This window comes from Trematomus bernacchii, unplaced genomic scaffold, assembly GCF_902827165.1.
Source record: "Trematomus bernacchii unplaced genomic scaffold, fTreBer1.1, whole genome shotgun sequence".
NCBI classification, from domain to species: domain Eukaryota; kingdom Metazoa; phylum Chordata; class Actinopteri; order Perciformes; family Nototheniidae; genus Trematomus; species Trematomus bernacchii.
Genome location: NW_022987851.1, coordinates 11,281,301 through 11,303,636, shown reverse-complemented (window position 1 = coordinate 11,303,636; position 22,336 = coordinate 11,281,301). Strand labels below are relative to the sequence as shown.

The window sequence follows — 22,336 nt, the reverse complement described above, 5'->3', positions numbered from 1 at the left end:
CAGCTGCCTTTGACACTGTGGACCATAGCATCCTGCTGTCACGGCTTGAACAGTCCGCTGGCATCACAGGCTCTGCCCTTGCATGGTTCAGGTCCTACCTGAGAGACCGTAGCTTCTCAGTGCAGCTAGGTGCCTTCTCCTCTGCCAAAGCCCCTCTTACCTGTGGGGTTCCCCAAGGCTCAATTCTGGGCCCCATCCTTTTTCTACTGTACATACTGCCCCTAGGTTCAATTCTCACAAAACATAATATTCCCTTCCACTGCTACGCCGACGATGTACAGATCTATCTGCCTCTCAAAGCAAATGTCAAACACTCACTACAGCAGTTGATGGACTGCTTAGCAGAGATAAAATCCTGGCTGAGCAAAAACTTTCTCAACCTCAACGAGAGCAAGACTGAGGTCATATTTTTTGGACCGCAACCTCCAGCCTCTCCAGTTGATATTCTGGGCTCTCTCAAAAAAAACATCCTCCCCTCGGTCATGAACCTTGGAGTGACCTTCACTAGCACTTTTAAATTCGACAAGCAGGTCAGCACCGTAGTCAAATCCTGCTTTTTTTAAATAAGACTATTGGCCAAAACCAAGTCGTATTTATCTTTTAATGACTTAGAAAGGGTTATTAACGCCTTTGTAACCTCGAGACTGGACTATTGCAACGCTCTGTATGTGGGTATGGACCAGGCCTCAATTAAACGCCTACAGCTAGTCCAAAACGCTGCTGCACGTTTGCTGACTGGCCACAAAAAGCGTGACCACATCACCCCTATTCTGGCCTCACTACACTGGCTTCCAGTTCGGTTCAGAATTGATTTTAAAATCCTTTTATTTGTTTTTAAAGCACTAAATGGGCTGGCTCCGGCCTATATAGCTGAACTCCTCCAGCGCTACACCCCAGTCAGAGCTTTAAGGTCTGCTGACCAGCTGCTGCTGGTAGTGCCCAAGACCAGGCTTAAAACCCGAGGGCACCGAGCCTTCGCAGCAGCTGGCCCTAGGCTCTGGAACACTCTGCCCCTCCATGTGAGGTCGGCCCAGACCCTAGGGGTTTTTAAATCTACACCAGGGGTCGGCAACCTTTTTGATATGAAGTGCCATTAAAAAAAAAAATTGTTATCAGCGTGCCAACGATCGAGAATTATCAACGGGGGGGGGTTTGAGGAGCTTGACGCTGGTGAACTATCAACAGGAGGGCGGGGGGAGCCTCACTGCGGGGAAGCAGTGTGTGTGTGTACCTGTCAGCACAACTTACATGATGCCGAATTTAACAAACACATTTAATTAAATTGGTTTAAACGGCATAATAATAAGGACGATCGTCCGTTCTGTGATTCTCCAGAACACACATGTTATGATATTAGGGTCAGGCAGAGTGAGATGAGATTGCTGTCCCTTTAAGAGAGAGAGAGAGGGGTGTGGCGTGTGCATGTGTGTGTGTGGATGGTAGAGCGAGAGTGAGCGAGCGTGTGTTTGTTTCTGGAAGTGAAACGAGGCAGCAGAAAAACAGAGGTCTGTGATGTATTTTGTGAAACAGAAGAACAGCTAAATAAATGCAACGGCCTCCCCAGAAGAGCTCGCCTCTCTCCAGTCATTTAAGCTAAAGTGGGTTATTGAACCTGAAGCTTGTTGCTTCTGCCCTCCTCGACTACGGTCTGGGAGCCGAAAGGAAAGTTCAACACACAGATGGCCAGTCCGCCCCTTTGTAGCATATTATTTCGATGAGAGATGAGCAGATCGCCACTGGGCTTTCAACTAAAGACACAGCCACGCAAAAACTGCGGCATTTGTAAAGCTCCTTATGGGTACTGCAATTTGTGAAGTGCTTTCCTCTGTGGTGAAACGATCAGCCCTGCACCACGGAGGAAAGCGGCAGAAAGTCACCTGGAGTTAAACAGAGCGCGGCTGCATTGCGTGCATGGCTTCCTTCTGCAGGTAACGGGGAGACGCGCTCTGGCGGCGGTCTCGTTCAGGATCCGAAAATACAATTTAAATATTTTGCACACTTATTCGACTTATTCCTAGTGTGCCACTGGTTACGGTGCCGCGTGCCAATGCTGGCACGCGTGCCAGGGGTTGCCGACCCCTGATCTACACTAAAAACACACTTCTTCTCTCTGGCTTTCTAGTTAGAGCGGAGCACGACTCCTGACTTTTCCTTGTGTTTTTATTTTTATTTTGTTTTTTATATATATCTGTTGTAATTTATTGTCGTTTATTGTGATTGTAGTAATGTGTTTTTATTACATGTACAGCACTTTGGCTCGACCAAAAATCGCTTTTAAATGTGCTATATAAATAAAACCTGATTTGATTTGATTTGATTAAAATGTTATTAACGTGCCTAAACTCGTTAATTCAACTAATTCACTAAAAATATTTATATTTTAATGGAGCCTTGCAGAGATGGAGTACTCGAGTCCTGGACTCGGACTCGAGTCGGACTCGAGTGCCGATTTTCGGGACTCGTGACTCGACTCGGACTCGCGCACTGATTGACGCGACTCGGACTTGGACTCGTGAATTCTCGCGCACGATGACTTGGACTCGGACTCGGGAATTATCGTGTACGCTGACTTGGACTCGGACTCGGACTCGTGAATTTTTCCCCCCACGATGACTCGGACTCGACTTGTACATTGACGCTCCGACTTGGACTCGGACTCGAGCAAGTTTTCTATGGAGTCTGATGTCCTCTATCCTGGCGTGTGCACCGGCTGCGAGGCGAGTTCACGTACTGGGCCCCGCTATTCCAGTCTAAAGATGTCTAGAGACACACCCCGCATCGTGCTGTATGCTTTCACACATTCTGCTTCCACATTGGAAAAGAGCAGCGCAAAATGCTCTATGTGGAAACAATATTGAAGAGAAGGCTCCGTAACACATTACTCTAAACATCGAGTTCAGACATATAGGCTGTCTTGAACACTATCATCAGAGTAACGTGATCTAATCAATACATAAAGATTCCGCCGATAACACGAAAGCATATGGCTACTTAACATGCAGAATGACGTCATTTTGCATGCTAAGTAGCCATGTGCTTTCTGGGGCTAAATCTTTATCAGTAAACCGATTTAACCGGTAAAAGTTCCTTCAAAATAAGAGTCCCGATCTTATTACTATCAAAATAAAAGTCCAAATCGTAAACTTTACCATAGGAACATATTGGCATACAAATATAATCACTTCTCTAAAAGGTAACTAATTTTAAACATAGTTTATTTATATATAATAATAATAATATTAATATTAGTAATAAGCTTTATATTTGTATAGCACCTATTACAAGAATTGTAGCCAAACTGGCTTCACAGCAGTTCAATAGACAGATTAATATAACATGACAGGATAAAAGCAATGTAGAGGAGCAGCTACATTTCAACACATATATCCACGAAGATTAATACATGAAGACTTGTGACTCGGACTTGACTTGGACTCTTCTTAGGTGACTCGGACTTGGACTCGGACTCGAACACAGGTAATGATGACTCGGACTCGGACTCGACTCGGACACTCCTTGGGTGACTCAGACTTGGACTCGGACTCGAACACAGGTAATGATGACTCGGACTCGGACTCGACTCGGACATTCCTTGGGTGACTCGGACTTGGACTCGGACTCGACTACGACTCTCCCTTGGTGACTCGGACTTGGACTCGGACTCGAAGAGTGGTGACTCGAGAGTGACTTGGACTCGTGAATTGGACTCGTGAATTGGTGACTTGACTACAACACTGGAGCCTTGTCAGGCAGATCAAGATCCTGACACATGGCGGAGGGATCTTGATCCCTGGGTGTTATTTTTCCCCATAATGACCAAGTCGCTGGAAATTATCCCGCTTATTACATGGCCACATTCTCAACAAAGTAACGACATGACTCCCAATATTAATTGAAATGCTTTTATGGATTTAGAAAATGTTTTTATTGATTTAAAAAATAGTTGTATGTATTGATTTAAATTGACATGCATCCGCTAAGAAAAATAGTCCGTTGTTACCGTTTTTTAAACAGTCAGAAATTGCAGGAAGTCCCGACGGAGAATACTTTTGCTGTAGTACATCTGGCTACATCGATACAACATTATGTGTTGATAGAAATCAACACGTAATGAAATAAGACCCCACGGTTTGATGATTGATAGGTGTGTGGGCTGTCTTTCATTTTGACACACAGAACAATGGGGGCTATCCACCCTTATCCACAATGTAAAGTAATTCACACAGCCTCTTCCCTCTTCTCTCTGTGAGGAGCAGCAGGTTCAGCTTTCAGAACAAAGTAACACAAAACAAAAATGGCATTTATTTTTTTAAATGTGTAGTAATAGATTTATTTATTTTTCTTCTCAAGAGAGTACCAGAATGTGTATTTTATGTTAGTATTTCAAAAAATCTCCTGTGGGAGAATCCCCCCAGACCCCCCTGCAGGGGTTGGGTTTTCAGCATGTCAACTCTTTCACCTGTGGGGAAATTGCAGGATTGGCTCCAGGTCGCCCTTTTTATTTACTACAAGACAAATATGCCTTTTTATAAGTTCAATTTGGATTGAGACAGGGAAATAATCTAAACCTCATGCGTGGCGTTTCACTGTCAAGGGGGGCGATATAGCGTGTATGTAATTACATTGCAAATACTGACTTGAGCCCCACCACTGTATGGGTTAGCCCTACCATAGATTACCCAACAAAAATACTCTGGAGCCGCCACTGAATGTAGGTTACTCTGAGTGACAAGCTTACAGTTAGTGAAGTAACACTTTTTTTTTGTGAGTCATGACCTGGCTGTTTCATTCTAACATAACGCTCCAAATATGACTGTTTGCACTCGGACTTCAATACAGCAACACCATTGTTTGGTTTCCATGGTAGCGTGTCTCTTTAGTAGCGTGCACTCCTTTCCTGTAAATTACAGGTCCAGCCAGGCAAAACAGTGCACTTCTCTTTCCCGCACTACTGTGACAGACCATGGGGCTGGGTCAGCCACTAACATATTCATATTTCTCTTCTCAAAAATGAACGTTAGTTTTTAACTGAAATGATCAAATAAAGTCAAAATGTCACAGTGTTTACAAACATTGACCATACCGTTCACCAGTCCCCACCCCCCTATGTTGAGTCTACTCTTTGTTTAAAACTAATTGGCCATCGGAATGTGTGTGTCCCAACCCCCCCTGTGATATCTCTTCTCCAGCAGTCTGTAGGTTTGTGTTCGCATATTTATGCTGTCGAAGTTCCTGTTGTTTCTATCGCGCATTGCCGGTATGAAAGGGTCTGTGCCGGAAATATCAAGATAACACGGCAGGGTCCGTTACAGTTTGTTTTCATCTGATTTCAAATAAACAAAGTCTTGGCTTTCAGAATATTAAACTTGTTTCGGCAAATTTAGATGATAAATACAACTATGAAGCTTGTAACGGCATAATTACTTAAGCGGAGAACGGAGTAATTTAACGTTACAGCAGGCATAACAACAGCCGGTGTTTATTTATTATTATATATAGTCGTTATTCATTTGTTTTAAAGCTCAATAAGGAAGATGTAAACTTTCACACGCGTTGACCGGCGAAAAACTCTGCCCGGTTCCCTCGGCCCCCACCACGTTGAATAAACAGAAGGCTGCTTTTGTGGAGAAAGTTACAGCGCTACGGACAGGCTCGGCATATGCAGCTTTTTCCAGCGGTATCCATAAATCTCTTAATTTTGACCTCAAAGTGCACCAGATTGATGCATTTAACTTCAATATAAAGAAAAACATCTTCTGTTGTAACAACAATAACATTATAAATAGTAACATAGCTGAACATGGTATTGCACATTTAGCTTTCAGTGTTACTGACCTGAGATGTTTTTATTACATGAATTAAGGTGACTGAGGCTTTTTAACATAGACTTTTCCAATGTTTGAGTGTAATATCTGCATTTTCTATTTTGGTTTGATAAGGACACATCCTGGGAATTGTGTTTACAAACATTGACCATACCGTTCAACATCCCCCACCCCCCTACTGTATGTTGATTTTGTTTGCCTACATGTAAATGGGTGGCATTTAGTACCTACCCCCCTCTGAGTGAATACCTGTTGTACCTGTCCGGGGCTAAGCCCATAGGACGATGCTCTGATGTCAACCCCCCCCCCAGTTGACAATTCACGAGCGTCTAACTCTCTCCCCCCTCCCCCGTCGCACCTTCTAACAGAGCCCCCCCACATATCAAATCCCAATTTAACCCCTGGCCTCTGGAGCAGAAATGAAAGAGTTTTAAAAATGTTTACGTTTTGGTAAGTTTTTAGGGAAATGTTGTAATATTGCAACGTTGGCCTTAGGTGGGAGCAGAATTTCTGTATTTCTACTCACATTGTCTGAATAAATATATTGAACAACTAAGGGTTAATTTGCAGGATTGATTGCTTACTTAGCCCTATATCAGTATATAGCATGAATAATAATCACACATCACTCATATTTGTTATGAATAATCATTTATTAAATAGTAAGTCGCTTTGGATAAAAGCGTCAGCTAAATGCAATTTATGAAAGCCTCACTCAGCATTTTTTTAACAAGTGTTTTTATTGCTCTTGGGGCATTAAAAACAAGATTTTAACTTTAGTTTTTTATATAATATCTGCATTTTCTCTTGTGAAAAACTAAGTCTTAGTTTGGCCATAGTTATTTAATATATAGCGCCATCTCCTGGTTAAATCCTGAAATTGAAAATCTGGCAACGCCTTCTTGGAAAATAGTGGGAGGGCTTAACATTCCCAGATACTGGTCTTTGGCAGGTCTTAGGCAGGTAACTGGCTGGTAGTAGGCAGGAAGCAGTAAGCTGGAGTCTGAAATAAGATGCTCCATCTGTACGATACAAGTTTTTAGGATTTAAGTGAAAGAGCAAGGACCCAAGTATAGGTGAAGATGCACAGCATATCTACGTCAATGCAGTCTTATTAGATGATTATATCAGCTATAAGCTGGGCGAAGCGCCCATGTGACTAGGTTCGCGTGGGCTACCTACTGTCATGATTTAGGCCACTTTTAATGTGCTTTTGCCGGTCGTTTTCCCTGTTTTTATGTGTTTTTCGCAGGTTTATCGGTCGCTGCGCGACCGATTTCAATAGGGTCTTCGCCGACCTATGGTCTCAGACCCTAATAATCGGACCAATATCAATAATGTGCTCGTTTACAGTGACGTGGGCTACGCTACGCCCACGTCACTGTAGGCCGTTGGGCTACCTACTGTCATGATTTAGGCCACTTTTAATGGGCTTTTACCCGTCTTTTTCCCTGTTTTTAGTGGGTTTTGCATGGTTATCGCTCGCTTTGCGAGCGACTAAATTGATCGTAACGATATTAATTATGCGAGTTGCAATCACGTGGGCTTCGCCCACGTGACTGGGCTCGCGCGGACTATCTGCCGTTACTATTTCCGAACCTTTTCTGTGCTTTTGCCGGTCGTTTTCCCTGTTTTTGGGTGTTTTTAGCAGGTTTATCGGTCGCTGCGCGACCGATTTCAATAGGGTCTTCGCCGACCTATGGTCTCAGACCCTAATAATAATAATAGCAATAATAATTGGGAGGGGGGGCGCGGGTGTTCTTATGTTCTCTGAGGGGAGGCTCACCTTCCCACACTTTGAAAACCCCTGAATTAACACACACTCTCTCTCACACAGACACACACACACACACACACACAAACACACACACACTCTCTCTCTCTCTCACACAGACACACACCGATGATGATGAATGATCAAGAGAAGAGAGACAGGGCGATCAAGAGAAGAGAGAAGAGAGAGAGGGCGATCAAGAGAAGAGAGAGGGCGATCAAGAGAAGAGAGAGAGGGTGATAGAAGAGTGAGAGGGTGATCAAGAGAAGAGTGAGAGGGTGATCAAGAGAAGAGAGAGAGGGCGACCAAGAGAAGAGAGAGAGGGCGATTAAGAGAAGAGAGAGAGGGCGATCAAGAGAAGAGAGAGTGGGTGATAGAAGAGTGAGAGGGTGATCAAGAAAAGAGAGAGAGGGCGATCAAGAGGAGAGAGAGAGGGCGATCAAGAGAAGAGAGAGAGGGCGATCAAGAGAAGAGAGAGAGGGTGATATAAGAGAGAGAGGGTGATAGAAGAGTGAGAGGGTGATCAAGAGAAGAGAGAGAGGGCGATCAAGAGAAGAGTGAGAGGGCGATCAAGAGAAGAGAGAGAGGGTGATAGAAGAGTGAGAGGGTGATCAAGAGAAGAGAGAGAGGGCGAGCAAGAGAAGAGAGAGAGGGCGAGCAAGAGAAGAGAGAGAGAAGAGAGAGGGCAATCAAGAGAAGAGAGAGAGGGCGATAGAAGATTGAGAGGGTGATCAAGAGAAGAGAGAGGGCGATCAAGAGAAGAGAGAGAGTAATGTAACCTCCAAAAGTAATGTATAACTCCTATGAAAATGTTCAAAAAGTGCTCAAACTTCACATGTGTGCTAACAGTCCAGCCGTGAAGACATCTACGGGACAGTTTTGAGATTTCTTCAATTGCCGTTGCCATGGCAACACAATGCTCACCATGAAACACGGTTTTCTCATAACTACAGTGAAAATGCTCGAAATGGCCCAAAACTTCACAGGTTTGGTAACGATGCAGCCATCAACACATCTAAGCATATTACGGGGTGTCATCAAATGCCTTTGCCATCAAGGCTATACATGTTGTTGTTTATACCTTTTTTTAAACCTATTCTTTTAAATATTAAGCTTTTTCTGCATTTTTGTAGCTAAAAGCAGCTACCATTCAGCTAATAACATATTCAGCTTTTTCTGCATTTTCAGCAAAATTCAGCCACAAATGTTCACAGTTTACAGCATTTGCACGCATTTTCTGCAGGAAATGCATTTTCTAGTTATTAAATTAATTTCAAACAATAGTATTGAAAGGTTTTTAAGTGTCTATTACTAAGACTGGAACAATTCCAGGTTAATTTTGAGAATATACATTAAAGGATGATACAAAATGTACCATTTGAACAATTGCATTTTATTTTTAATTGTTGCCTTTTAAGACTAGATGATTCAGAAACATCAGATGTATTTTAGACCAAACAAACCAAGACCTAACACTTACTGGTAGCTACATCATATTGTAAAGCTAATGTGCATGTTATAATGGTGTTTATGCTTATGGCTGATTCACAGCTGAGCATTGTATGTGTTTCAGTGGTGTGCTGTGTCCCAAAAGATGCAATCTTTGAAAATGGTTATATTTTAAATATAATAATAAGAATATAAAAAAAAAAATGATGAACTTGTTGAAGGATTTGTGGACTATGGGATGTTGTATTTTCCTCTTTGGCAATAATGTTATAGCAATTCAGCCAGTTTTTCTTACGAGTATGCAGTATTTAATATTTTTTTGGAAATGTTTATCAAGTACCACACACGCTCTGAATGTTGACTTTATTTATTCACTTTATTTTATATGTTCAGTTACTGATAAAAATGTATTATAAAATAGGGTATTATTAGTAAATTCACAAAATGACATTACAATTAGTAAAATATTGAGCATAAAAGAAACTCCAATATGAATATTTAAATCAACAAGGAAAGCATATTTGAATGTGCACAGTATAAGCTTCATAAAGCCATCTATATTTTTTACAAACCCCTGCTCATTATATGTTTGTTGGTGTTTTTTTCTGGCTTAAACAAAATAATAAAACATTTTGGAGCGAATATACACGTAATTAGTCCAAAACTGGAGGCCAGAATGGCAAATATCTCCACAGCCACAGTATATTTCCCAGGAGAGCTGACATATGCTGGGATAAATGTGATCCAGACTGCACAGAATATCAACATGCTGAATGTGATAAGCTTGGCTTCATTAAAGTTATTAGGTAGTTTCCGAGCTAGGACAGCTAACACAAAGCAAAAGACAGCCAGTAAGCCTATATACCCAAGTACAGCCCAGAACCCCAAAGCTGATCCAAATGCGCACTCCAGGATGATTCTCTCCTTGTATGTCGTGAGGTTTTTCATTGGAAAGGGGGGACTAAGAACTAACCAAATAGTACATATCAAAACTTGAATAAACGTGAAAGACACTACAGTCAATCTTTGCTGTGAAGGCCCAAACCATTTCATCAAATTACTACCTGGTAGTGTAGCTCTGAAGGCCGTCAGAACTACTATAGTTTTTCCAAGAACACAAGACATGCAGAGGACGAATGTGATCCTAAACGCTGTGTGGCGCAGCATGCAGGACCATTCCGAGGGTGCTCTAATGAACGTTAATGAAAATAAGAAACATAGAGTCAGGGAGAAGAGCAGCAAGAAGCTCAGCTCAGAGTTGTTGGCCCTGACAATTGGTGAGCTCCTTTGACGATAGAACACAGCCGCTGTTATAATGGTGAGACAGGCACCACCGATTGAAAAAGCAGCCAAGACGATTCCAAGGGGCTCGTTGAAGGAAAGAAACTCTACAGGTTTGGGAAGACACGTATCTCTCTCTGCATTAGGCCAGAATTCCTTGGGGCAAGGGAAACAATCAAAGGAATCTGAAAAAAAAGGAAATAAGCTTTAAGCAGGTGGAATTTATATTTTATGTCGTAGATATACATTAGAAAAACAAATACCTGTAGCATTGCTAATCTCTCCCTCGGGACACGGTGTACAGTCATAACAGCAGATGGGTTTTCCTTTCTGAAGCACTTTACGAGTTCCTGAAGGACAGCTGTCAGTGCACACTGACACAGGCACCTGTCACATATATACAAATTAACTCACACGTAGACAGGTGTGCTCTGAAGCTAAAATTATAAAAGGATAGATTCATGTTTTTTTCTTCACAATGTTTTTCTTTGTGTCTTTTACATTTCTGTTTAGTTAAAAAAAAAGAAGTATTTTAAACAATAAAACGTAAATGTCATGTTAAAAATATTCTCTCATTATTCGTAACATTGGAATTCTAATGAGGTACCGAGGTATGAGACATCATACATGTTAAACTATTGCTTTGGGGCTCCTCACCTGTGTGCCACCCTCCACCCAGGTGAGGTTCCTATTGATAAGGAACTCCTGGCCCACCGGCAGTGATGAATCGTATTGCCCCACAGTCACCAACTCAATGCTGCCACTCTCATTTCTTTGCCAGTTTACCAGCTCAGTAAAGGAAGATAGTGAAGGGGATAAAATAAATAATTTAAAAGTAAAATGAGCATTCATTTGATAACATAGACGTGCAGCTTAAAAAGAACATCATTATTTTTATTGACCTCTTTGGCCTCTAGCTTATGGCGCATTTCCACTACACGGCCTCGCTCGGCCTCGCTCGGTATGGCTAGGCCTCGTTAGGACTGGCTCACTTTATGGCGCATTCCCATTACAGTTTAGGAACTGGGGTAGTATCTATAGTAACGCAGTGTAGGCGGAGCCATGACGTCATCTTCAATGAGAACCCCAGAAAAACAACACAGCCGTTAGCTGTTAGCACTCAGAGCTCACAGCTCCTCATATCTGTTCAGAAACTAGACAAAAGTTAAACAAGTACAAACCACAGACTGTCTGTGTCATGGCGAGTACAGTCACTGGTTTATTTATGTGTGTATAGGCCGTTGTTGTGAGTGTGGACGGTCGGAGCATATATTGCGTTAGCTTAGCCAATCTCCATTTAGAAAACACGCATTTTAAAAGGTTTTTCACCTGCCGTCTGTCTGCAGACTTGTCAAAGCATTAATTCATGGTTTTTACTAACCGGTATCAGTATGTTGTTACTTCGGCATCATTTTGAAACGTGTATTACAATTAAATCACGGTCAAATATGTTCATCTTGTTGTAGTTGTAGCCCCCTTGCCAGCGATTCTCTCTCTAGTTTAGCATACTCAGCCCGACTCAGCCTGGTTGTTCCTGGCCCTAGAACCACGATTTTACGGGGCCAGAAAAACTGTGAATTAGGCAACACAGTCTCACGGCATTTCGTGTTATAGTCACAAAATTAATCTATTGATTCGTGTTCACCAACACGATTTCGACATTTTTTTCGTGTCACACAGAACGATTTTAAAAGCAATGTAAATAATAACAAATTAGAAGGAAAAAGACATTTAAAAAAATACAGATTTAAGTATTCTGACACAGAACGATTTTAGAAGCAATGTATTTATATTGGTAGTATGTTTCGTGCCTGCACCAAATAATAACAAATTAGAAGGAAAAAAAGATGACATAAAATACAGATTTCAGTATTCTGAGGCTCTGAGCCCCATTTCTTTTCCTCACTGACGGCAAAAAAACTTAGACATTATACAATTTAAAATAAAAGGGATAGGGTTAGGCTTAGGGTAAGATATTGAGTAAGAACATGTTTTTATGAACCACACAGCTTCTGGTCTTCCAAGACCCGACCGGACAAAAAGACGTGTTGCAGGCACGAAACATACTACCAATAGAAATACATTGCATTTAAAATCGTTCTGTGTGACACGAAAAAAAATTGAAAATCGTGTTGGTGAACACGAATCAATAGATTAAATTAATGTTGTGACTAATAACACGAAATGCCGTGAGACTGGGTTGGAATTAGGACCAGCTAGCCGGTACTAGGCCAAGTGGAAACGCAACCAAAGACGGGCCGCTGACGTCACAGCTCTCTTAAAACGGGGCTCAGCGCTGTAATGGAAACGCGCCATTAGTGAACTTATCCCACTGTGTAGTAGAATCAGTTTTCTGACACACTGCGTTATGAATGGCATGCGCTATTGCATAGACAGCCTTGTACACCATGTTAGTGACTCGAAGTTGAGATGTGTCAGTGTATGAGCTCTGGAGCATCTTTATATCTTCAGTTCCATCACACACACTCCTGTCCGTGGCTTCACCTAAAAACACAGAGACAGAGGAAGGTGTTTTTAGCCAAGACGATTACATTCATTCATTCTTATGTGTGTATTGTGTTATTTAATCTGCCAAACAAGCATTGCAGGATTTACATCACATTTCAAATCACTGTTTTGCGGACATGTCTTTCTGTTTTTTACGTTATTAGTTTATTTTAGCAGCTCATATTTACACAAATCAGTCATCCGACAAATACTTATTGTATAAGGCAAAATATGTATTCCTTTTATTTAATATTGACTTGCCCTGTTATAATGATGCATGATGGACACTAGAACCAGCAGTACAGGATCATCAGAGACCCTTATCACACTAGAAATACACTTTCTGCCCTCTGCTGTCTGGTAGACGGTAACACACTAACAGGCCTACACAGCTTGATTCAACTCGCAATAAGACTGCTGAACTCTTGAAGTCAGGACTTTGATACTGTCCCTCTAAATTTAAATACTTATACATTATGTATGTACACATACCGTATTTAAGTCGCTTTGGATAAAAGCGTCTAACAAGTAACATGTAATGTACTGTAATGTAATACCGTGTATATATTACTTCTCATGAAGCATACATTTACTACATTCCTTTTTAAAGTTAATCTTCTTTATTTTACAATGACTGTAACCTGTCAACAAATATATTCCACAATTTATATATATATTTTTTTTACATATATTTTAACTCTGCACTATATGTTTTGGATAAACATATTCTAGAGCGTGATTTTTTTTTCAGCATTTATTTTATGACCATTTTTGAAGGGAGACTTTCCCTAAATTGTTGTGCATTGAGGAATAAAACGCTTTCATCTAAACCAATAAACAGTCTGGAATCACTGCATAATAGCCTATGTAGAATAATGTACATGTATGTTATTTACAATATATTAGACAGCATTGTTAATAAACATGACCTGAACATCACATTGTGAGATCATTCACCGAGATGCAACTTATGTCCGCCTCATGTATTTCATTAAAAATATTAGATTTTCCTTTCAGTCAAAATCTGGGGTTTGGTCTTTAACAGGCTGATCAATTCAGGGAGCTTCACTTAGACAGAAAATAAAAAAAACTAACACAATCAAGACACTACCGTGAGTATCATGTATGTTTAAAATTGGCACAACTTTCTCACTTTTTACCAGCCTTCAGTTGAATGCTTCCTCCCAGAACATGGTAAGCAATGGCGAGTCAGCCACTTTAGACGGAGAGAGATCCAGCAAGAAGTCCCTCAGACCTGGGATGACAGATTTTTCAATGCCAAATCCAATGGCTCCAGCAAGGAAGCGGAACCTCAGCATGTCTCGGTCGGTTACCCAGGCCTCACTACCTATCCACTGGCGAGGTGGGGAAGGCTTACGTGACAGCTCCTCCAGCAGAATCCTCATATCTCCAGTGGAAATAAATGCCAGAACAACCTTAGCCTTTGACCTGGAGGGACGTTCAATGACATATAAAAACAATAGTTATAATATAAGACTAATATTGTCTTTTATAACAATATTATTATAAGTATGAAGAAAAACAAAACATGAGAGATGGTAAACAGATATATTGGCACATTTCCTGTTGTAATAAAAACATGTTCCATCACTTAAAGAACTTGTTTTGATTTTTCTGTGCAGAAGGTCAGTGTCAGCACAGTGAACAAAAGGAGAATAAGTGATATAGAAACCTGCGGATAACGTCACTTACTCTCTGGATCCGGCTACGTGGGTGGGCCCGAGAGAAAGACTCGGAGTATTCCACACAGATCCCCTCTTTACGTGCTGCATGCAGGAAAGATGCCATGCCATTGTTGTCATAGTCAGAATCCAACCGGACAGCACCTATTCAAGTCCAGCCAAAGTGTTTTACCAGCTTGGCCAGCGCGTCAGCCTGGAATTGATCACTCGGGACTGTTCTGAAGAAACTCGGGTACTGCTGCTTATCAGACAGGCATGCACACGTGGCAAAGTAGCTCACCTAAAGAAAACAACAGTTATTTAACGGGACAGAGGCAAAACAAGTAATGGACTCAAACACAGTTTGCAATAAATTCTTAATATTTACTTGAGGTATGTTGAAGGGCCGATGATGCGCGACATACTGATGGTAGACGTGGACCCAGACGCACCAACAATGGCCATCACCATACCAGACTTTGAGCATTTGTCGCGGGTGTTAAACACCGGGTCTAGTCCTCCTGAAAGCTGAAATGCAACATGCACCGCCACGGACACCGAGTCACATGAGTCATAGATCTCATAACCAAGCTTGATGCCCGGAAGCAGCTCCGTGCTGTTGTTAATCTGCTCGATGGCGAACACCATTGCACGTGAGAAGCGCAGTCCCTGGGAGTTGATGCTGCACCAAGACATCGGTGTTAATGTTAAAACTTTAAGATTTTAAAATAATACGTGATAGACTACAAGATGACTGAAATTCAAAGATATGGTCTGGATATTAACAACGAAAAACAATTGCATAGGTGAAGACTACGGACGGCTCGTGTGAAATGTGTTTGGAGATTGACTAATAATGTGATTAATTATTAAATTAAACAATAGTATTAAAAGGTTTTTAAGTGTCTATTACTAAGACTGGAACAGTTCCAGGTTACTTTTGAGAATATACATTAAAGGATGATACAAAATGTACTTAATGAAATTCCATTTGAACAATTGCATTTCATTTTAATTGTTGCCTTTTAAAGGTGGGGTAGGTAAGTTTGAGAAACCGGCTCGAGATACACTTTTTGTTATATTCCATGGAATGCTCTTAACATCCCGATAGCGATTAATATCTTAAGTGCTTTGACAAAAAATCCATAAAAAAATGTCATCTGTGGAAGCCGTAATACTGTAAAAAGTACGACCAATCATTTTAGCCGGCCCGGCTAAAATAACTGGATGGCCTACCTGCCTGTCAGCCTTCCATCTGTGCACAAACTTATCTCGTGCCTTCATTGGTCATGTGCGCGTTTGTGTTTGTATGAGGAGGGGCTCTATAAGGAAGTGGCAGATTTTCTCCGGTTGTGTATTTTCAAATTCTAGCGATCTCGAGCCGGTTTCTCAAACTTACCTAGCCTACCTTTAAGACTCAGATGATTCAGAAATATCCGATTTATTTTAGACCAAACAAACCCAGACCTACCACCTACGGGTGGCTACATCATATTGTAAAGCTAATGAGCATTTTATAATGGTGCGTATGCTTATGGCTGATTCACAGCTGAGCATTGTATGTGTTTCAGTTGGTGTGCTGTGTCCCAAAAGATGCAATCTATGAAAATTGTTATATTTTAAATATAATAATAAGAATATTCAAAAAACAATGATCACTTGTTGAAGGATTTGTGGACTATGGGATGTTGTATTTTCCTCTTTGGCAATAATGTTATAGCAATTCAGCCAGCTTTTCTTACGATTATGCAGTATTTAATATTTTTTTGGAAATGTTTATCAAGTACCACACACGGTCTGAATGTTGACTTTATTTATTAATTTTATTTTATATTTTCAGCAACTGATCAAAATGTATTGTAAAATAGGGCATTATTAGTAAATTCACAAAATGACATTACAAATAGTAAAATATTTAGCATAAAAGAAACTCCAATATGAATATTTAAATCAACAAGGAAAGCATATTTGAATGTGCACAGTATAAGCTTTATAAAGCCATCTACACTTTTTACAAACCCCTGCTCATTAAATGTTTCTTGGTGTTTTTCTCTGGCTTAAATAAAATAATAAAACATTTAGGAGCGAATATACACATAGTTAGTCCAAAACTGGAGGCCAGAATGGCAAATATCTCCACAGCCACAGTATATTTCCCAGGAGAGCTGACATATGCTGGGATAAATGTGATCCAGACTGCACAGAATATCAACATGCTGAATGTGATAAGCTTGGCTTCATTAAAGTTATTAGGTAGTTTCCGAGCTAGGACAGCTAACACAAAGCAAAAGACAGCCAGTAAGCCTATATACCCGAGTACAGTCCAGAACCCCAAAGCTGATCCTAATGCACACTCCAGGATGATTCTCTCCTTGTATGTCGTGAGGTTTTTCATTGGAAAGGGGGGACTAAGAACTAACCAAATAGTACATATCAAAACTTGAATAAACGTGAAAGACACTACAGTCAATCTTTGCTGTGAAGGCCCAAACCATTTCATCAAATTACTACCTGGTAGTGTTGCTCTGAAGGCCGTCAGAACTACTATAGTTTTTCCAAGAACACAAGACATGCAGAGGACGAATGTGATCCCAAACGCTGTGTGGCGCAGCATGCAGGACCATTCCGAGGGTGCTCCAATGAACGTTAATGAACATAAGAAACATAGAGTCAGGGAGAAGAGCAGCAAGAAGCTCAGCTCAGAGTTGTTGGCCCTGACAATTGGTGAGCTCCTGTGACGATAGAACACAGCCGCTGTTATAATGGTGAGACAGGCACCACCGATTGAAAAAGCAGACAAGACGATTCCAAGGGGCTCGTTCAAGGAAAGAAACTCTACAGGTTTGGGAAGACATGTATCTCTCTCTGCATTAGGCCAGAATTCCTTGGGGCAAGGGAAACAATCAAAGGAATCTGAAAAAAAGAAAACAGCTTTAAGCAGTTGGAATTTATATTTTATGTTGTGGACATACATTAGAAAAACAAATACCTGTAGCATTGCTAATCTCTCCCTCGGGACACGGTGTACAGTCATAACAGCAGATGGGTTTTCCTTTCTGAAGCACTTTACGAGTTCCTGAAGGACAGCTGTCAGTGCACACTGACACAGGCACCTGTCACATATATACAAATTAACTCACATGTAGACAGGTGTGCTCTGAAGCTAAAATTATAAAAGGATAGGTTCATGTTTTTTTCTTCACAAGGTTTTTCTTTGTGTCTTTTACATTTTTGTATTTTCAACCTCACTGCCAAGGCGATACAATCCAGTTTTTGTGAGAAAAAAAATCAGCTAAAGCTAAAGTAAGTTTCAGCAGTCTGAAAGTGATTATCTTATCTAGATAAAAGTATTTTATATAAAACCTTTAATTGTGTCACTTTACTCCACTCCATAAAAAGTAAGTAAACGCGTATTTTAAATAATAAACGTAACTTTTATACTAAAAATACTCTCTCATTATTTTGTAACATTGGAATTTGTATGAGGTACCCTCATAATATTTATGGTCAGAATAAAACATTTCAGAGACCTTAAACTCTTTATAAAAATTAAAGACTCTATACCCTTTAAGATGATATGAAAATGTAACATGTTAAATAATTGCTTTGGGGCTCCTCACCTGTGTGCCACCCTCCACCCAGGTGAGGTTCCTGTTGATAAGGAACTCCTGGCCCACCGGCAGTGATGAATCGTATCGCCCCACAGTCACCAACTCAATGCTGCCACTCTCATTTCTTTGCCAGTTTACCAGCTCATATGTGGCCACAGGATCCCCATTGGCATCAAATGACACATCATAACCATTTTGGGAAAAATTAACTTTTTTCAACTGATTAAGAACCTAGGGATGAAGTAAAGGAAGATAGTGAAGGGGATCAAATAAATAATTTTAAAGTAAAATGAGCATTCATTTGATAACATAGACGTGCAGCTTGAAAAGAACATCATTATTTGTACTGACCTCTTTGGCCTCTAGCTTAGTGAACTTATCCCACTGTGTATTAGAATCAGTTTTCTGACACACTGCGTTATGAATGGCATGCGCTATTGCATAGACAGCCTTGTACACCATGTTAGTGCCTCGAAGTTGAGATGTGTCAGTGTATGAGCTCTGGAGCATCTTTATATCTTCAGTTCCATCACACACACTCCTGTCCGTGGCTTCACCTAAAAACACAGAGACAGAGGAAGGTGTTTTTAGCCAAGACGATTACATTCATTCATTCTTATGTGTGTATTGTGTTATTTAACCTGCCAAGCAAGCATTGCAGGATTTACATCACATTTCAAATCACTGTTTTGCGGACATGTCTTTCTGTTTTTTACGTTATTAGTTTATTTTAGCAGCTCATATTTACACAAATCAGTCATCAGACAAATACTTATTGTATAAGGCAAAATATGTATTCCTTTTATTTAATACTGATTTGCCCTGTTATAATGATGCATGATGGACACTAGAACCAGCAGTACAGGATCATTAGAGACCCTTATCACACTAGAAATACACTTTCTGCCCTCTGCTGTCTGGTAGACGGTAACACACTAACAGGCCTACACAGCTTGATTCAACACACAATAAGACTGCTGAACTCTTGAAGTCAGGACTTTGATACTGTCCCTCTAAATTTAAATACTTATACATTATGTATGTACACATACCGTATTTAAGTCGCTTTGGATAAAAGCGTCTAACAATTAACATGTAATGTAATGTAATACCGTGTATATATTATTTCTCATGAAGCATACATTTACTACATTCCTTTTTAAAGTTCATCTTCTTTATTTTACAATGACTGTAACCTGTCAACAAATATATTCCACAATTTATATATATATATTTTTTACATATATGTTAACTCTGCACTATATGTTTTGGATGAACATATTCTAGAGCGTGATTTTTTTTCAGCATTTATTTTATGACCATTTTTGAACGGAGACTTTCCCTAAATCGTTGTGCATTGAGGAATAAATAGCTTTCATCTAAACAAATAAACAGTCTGGAATCACTGCATAATAGCCTATGTAGAATAATGTACATGTATGTTATTTACAATAGACAGCATTGTTAATAAACATGACCTGAACATCACATTGTGAGATCATTCACCGAGATGCAACTTATGTCCGCCTCATGTATTTCATTAAAAATATTAGATTTTCCTTTCAGTCAAAATCTGGGGTTTGGTCTTTAACAGGCTGATCAATTCAGGGAGCTTCACTTAGACAGAAAATAAAAAAAACTAACACAATCAAGACACTACCGTGAGTATCATGTATGTTTAAAATTGGCACAACTTTCTCACTTTTTACCAGCCTGCAGTTGAATGCTTCCTCCCAGAACATGGTAAGCAATGGGGAGTCAGCCACTTTAGACGGAGAGAGATCCAGCAAGAAGTCCCTCAGACCTGGGATGACAGATTTTTCAATGGCAAATCCGATGGCTCCAGCAAGGAAGCTGAAACTCAGCATGTCTCGTTTGGTTACCCAGGCCTCACTACCTATCCACTGGCGAGGTGGGGAAGGCTTACGTGACAGCTCCTCCAGCAGAATACTCATATCTCCAGTGGAAATAAATGCCACAACAACCTTAGCCGTTGACCTGGAGGGGCGTTCAATGACATATAAAAACAATAGTTATAATATAAGACTAATATTGTCTTTTATAACAATATTATCATAAGTATGAAGAAAAACAAAACATGAGAGATGATAAACAGATATATTGGCACATTTACTGTTGTAATAAAAACATGTTCCATCACTTAAATAACTTGTTTTGGTTTTTCTGTGCAGAAGGTCAGTGTCAGCACAGTGAACAAAAGGAGAATAAGTGATATAGAAACCTGCGGATAACATCAGCTACTCTCTGGATCCGGCTACGTGGGTGGGTCCGAGAGAAAGACTCGGAGTATTCCACACAGATCCCCTCTTTACGTGCTGCATGCAGGAAAGATGCCATGCCATTGTTGCCATAGTCAGAATCCGACCGGACAGCACCTATCCAAGTCCAGCCAAAGTGTTTTACCAGCTTGGCCAGCGCGTCAGCCTGGAATTGATCACTCGGGATTGTTCTGAAGAAACTCGGGTACTGCTGCTTATCAGACAGGCATGCACACGTGGCAAAGTAGCTCACCTAAAGAAAACAACAGTTATTTAACGGGACAGAGGCAAAACAAGTAATGGACTCAAACACAGTTTGCAATAAATTCTTAATATTTACTTGAGGTATGTTGAAGGGACTGATGATGCGCGACATACCGATGGAAGACGTGGACCCAGACGCACCAACAACGGCCATCACCATACCAGACTTTGAGCATTTGTCGCGGGTGTTAAACACCGGGTCTAGTCCTCCTGAAAGCTGAAATGCAACATGCACCGACACGGACATCGAGTCACATGAGTCGTAGATCTCATAACCAAGCTTGATCCCCGGAAGCAGCTCCGTGTTGTTGTTAATCTCCTCGATGGCGAAGACCATTGCACGTGAGTTGCGCAGTCCCTGGGAGCTGACGCTGCACCAAGACATCGGTGTTAATGTTAAAACGTTAAGATTTTAAAATAATACGTGATAGACTACAAGATGACTGAAATTCAAAGATATGGTCTGGATAATAACTAATAGCATCTCTGTAGGCTTTATGGGAATTTCATCTGTCAAAAACCCAAAACATGATTAGATATATATCCAATATTCACAATAACTTTCCTGAATTGATTCAATGGTCCAATAAATCATAAGTTTCACATTTCTCAATTCAACAAATGGTTAAGTATGTATACATCAGTTAAACTATTGCTTTTATGAAATAGAAAAAATAAATCTACATTATGTAAAAAACTAAAATATTTATAAATGATTATTATTTTTAGAGTTGTTACATACAACACAGTACATGGCAACACAAATTCACAATATAAACATCAATATACTGTATATCCCCACAGTCTAGCCAAAATCTCCCTGTACTAACCTCCCTGTGCAGCTTAGTGGCTCGGGCATGGTGGTGTAGTTATGCTTCACTGTGTGCATGTAATAGTGAATGGAGAAAACACCCCCAATGACATAGTCACCGTCCATAGAGAATGCAGGTTGACGAGTGGTACCTTGTAGCTTACATGTAACAGATGAAGCTTCAGAGCCATCCCCATAACTATTCAAAACAACAGCTGAGTTGAGCTCACACAAACTTATAGACAGTATCAGACCAATAAGAGACATCTCCATCATCAACTGTCGTCAAGGTGGCAAACTGTACTGTGTGTTCTCAATGGTTTATAACTATTTCCAGACTATGCTTCCCTCCTACCATACGTCACTGTGTTGCCATGCCCAGCGTTGACAAGATGTATTTCTTCTATTCTATATTTTATATGTAACATTTCTTCAAATAATCATCAGTCATGCTGTTTGGATGGATGCCCAAATACCCTGATATAAAGCCATCACAGCAGAACTGGCCCTGACAAGCCAGACATGTCATTAAATGGCCAATATACTGTACATGTTTTATATTTTTTCTAGGTTCAGTATTTGATTTTCAGAAAAGGAGGTGGGGGGAATATTAGAAATAGTCTTGTTTCATGTATGTTTTTTTGCTCATTGCTCCCCATCTTTTGTAGGATTTATGTATCTTCTAAAAAGAAAGCAAAAATGACAAAACAAGTCTTGTGTGAGGATCCACAGTGCGGCCTTCCTCTTTTTCCTCTGTTGTTGTCTGTCTTCCTGGCTGGGCGTGGCTGACCTACATTTGGATTTCCGTCTCCACACCGCTCCAGCTGTTGATCATCTCGCTGATTGCCACCA

General features: G+C 40.5%; 2 protein-coding genes and 1 pseudogene across 2 annotated transcripts; all 3 read right to left on the bottom strand.

Annotated features, from left to right (window-relative positions):
* Nucleotides 1–9,612: 9,612 nt before the first annotated feature.
* LOC117469030 (extracellular calcium-sensing receptor-like) lies at nucleotides 9,613–14,243 on the bottom strand. The gene is made up of 5 exons (XM_034113422.1): nucleotides 14,093–14,243; nucleotides 12,663–12,834; nucleotides 10,987–11,101; nucleotides 10,593–10,716; nucleotides 9,613–10,514 (listed from the first exon to the last, which is right to left on the bottom strand). The coding sequence occupies exons 1-5, from the start codon at nucleotides 14,241–14,243 to the stop codon at nucleotides 9,613–9,615; spliced, it is 1,464 nt and encodes a 487-aa protein (XP_033969313.1).
* Nucleotides 14,244–14,680: 437 nt separating this feature from the next.
* Nucleotides 14,681–15,215, bottom strand: LOC117469028 (annotated as a pseudogene).
* Nucleotides 15,216–16,374: 1,159 nt separating this feature from the next.
* LOC117468920 (extracellular calcium-sensing receptor-like) lies at nucleotides 16,375–21,757 on the bottom strand. Its single transcript, XM_034113293.1, has 8 exons — nucleotides 21,504–21,757; nucleotides 20,750–21,044; nucleotides 20,373–20,662; nucleotides 19,833–20,128; nucleotides 18,482–18,687; nucleotides 18,140–18,361; nucleotides 17,509–17,632; nucleotides 16,375–17,432 (listed from the first exon to the last, which is right to left on the bottom strand). The coding sequence occupies exons 1-8, from the start codon at nucleotides 21,755–21,757 to the stop codon at nucleotides 16,531–16,533; spliced, it is 2,589 nt and encodes an 862-aa protein (XP_033969184.1). The 3' UTR covers nucleotides 16,375–16,530.
* Nucleotides 21,758–22,336: the final 579 nt, after the last annotated feature.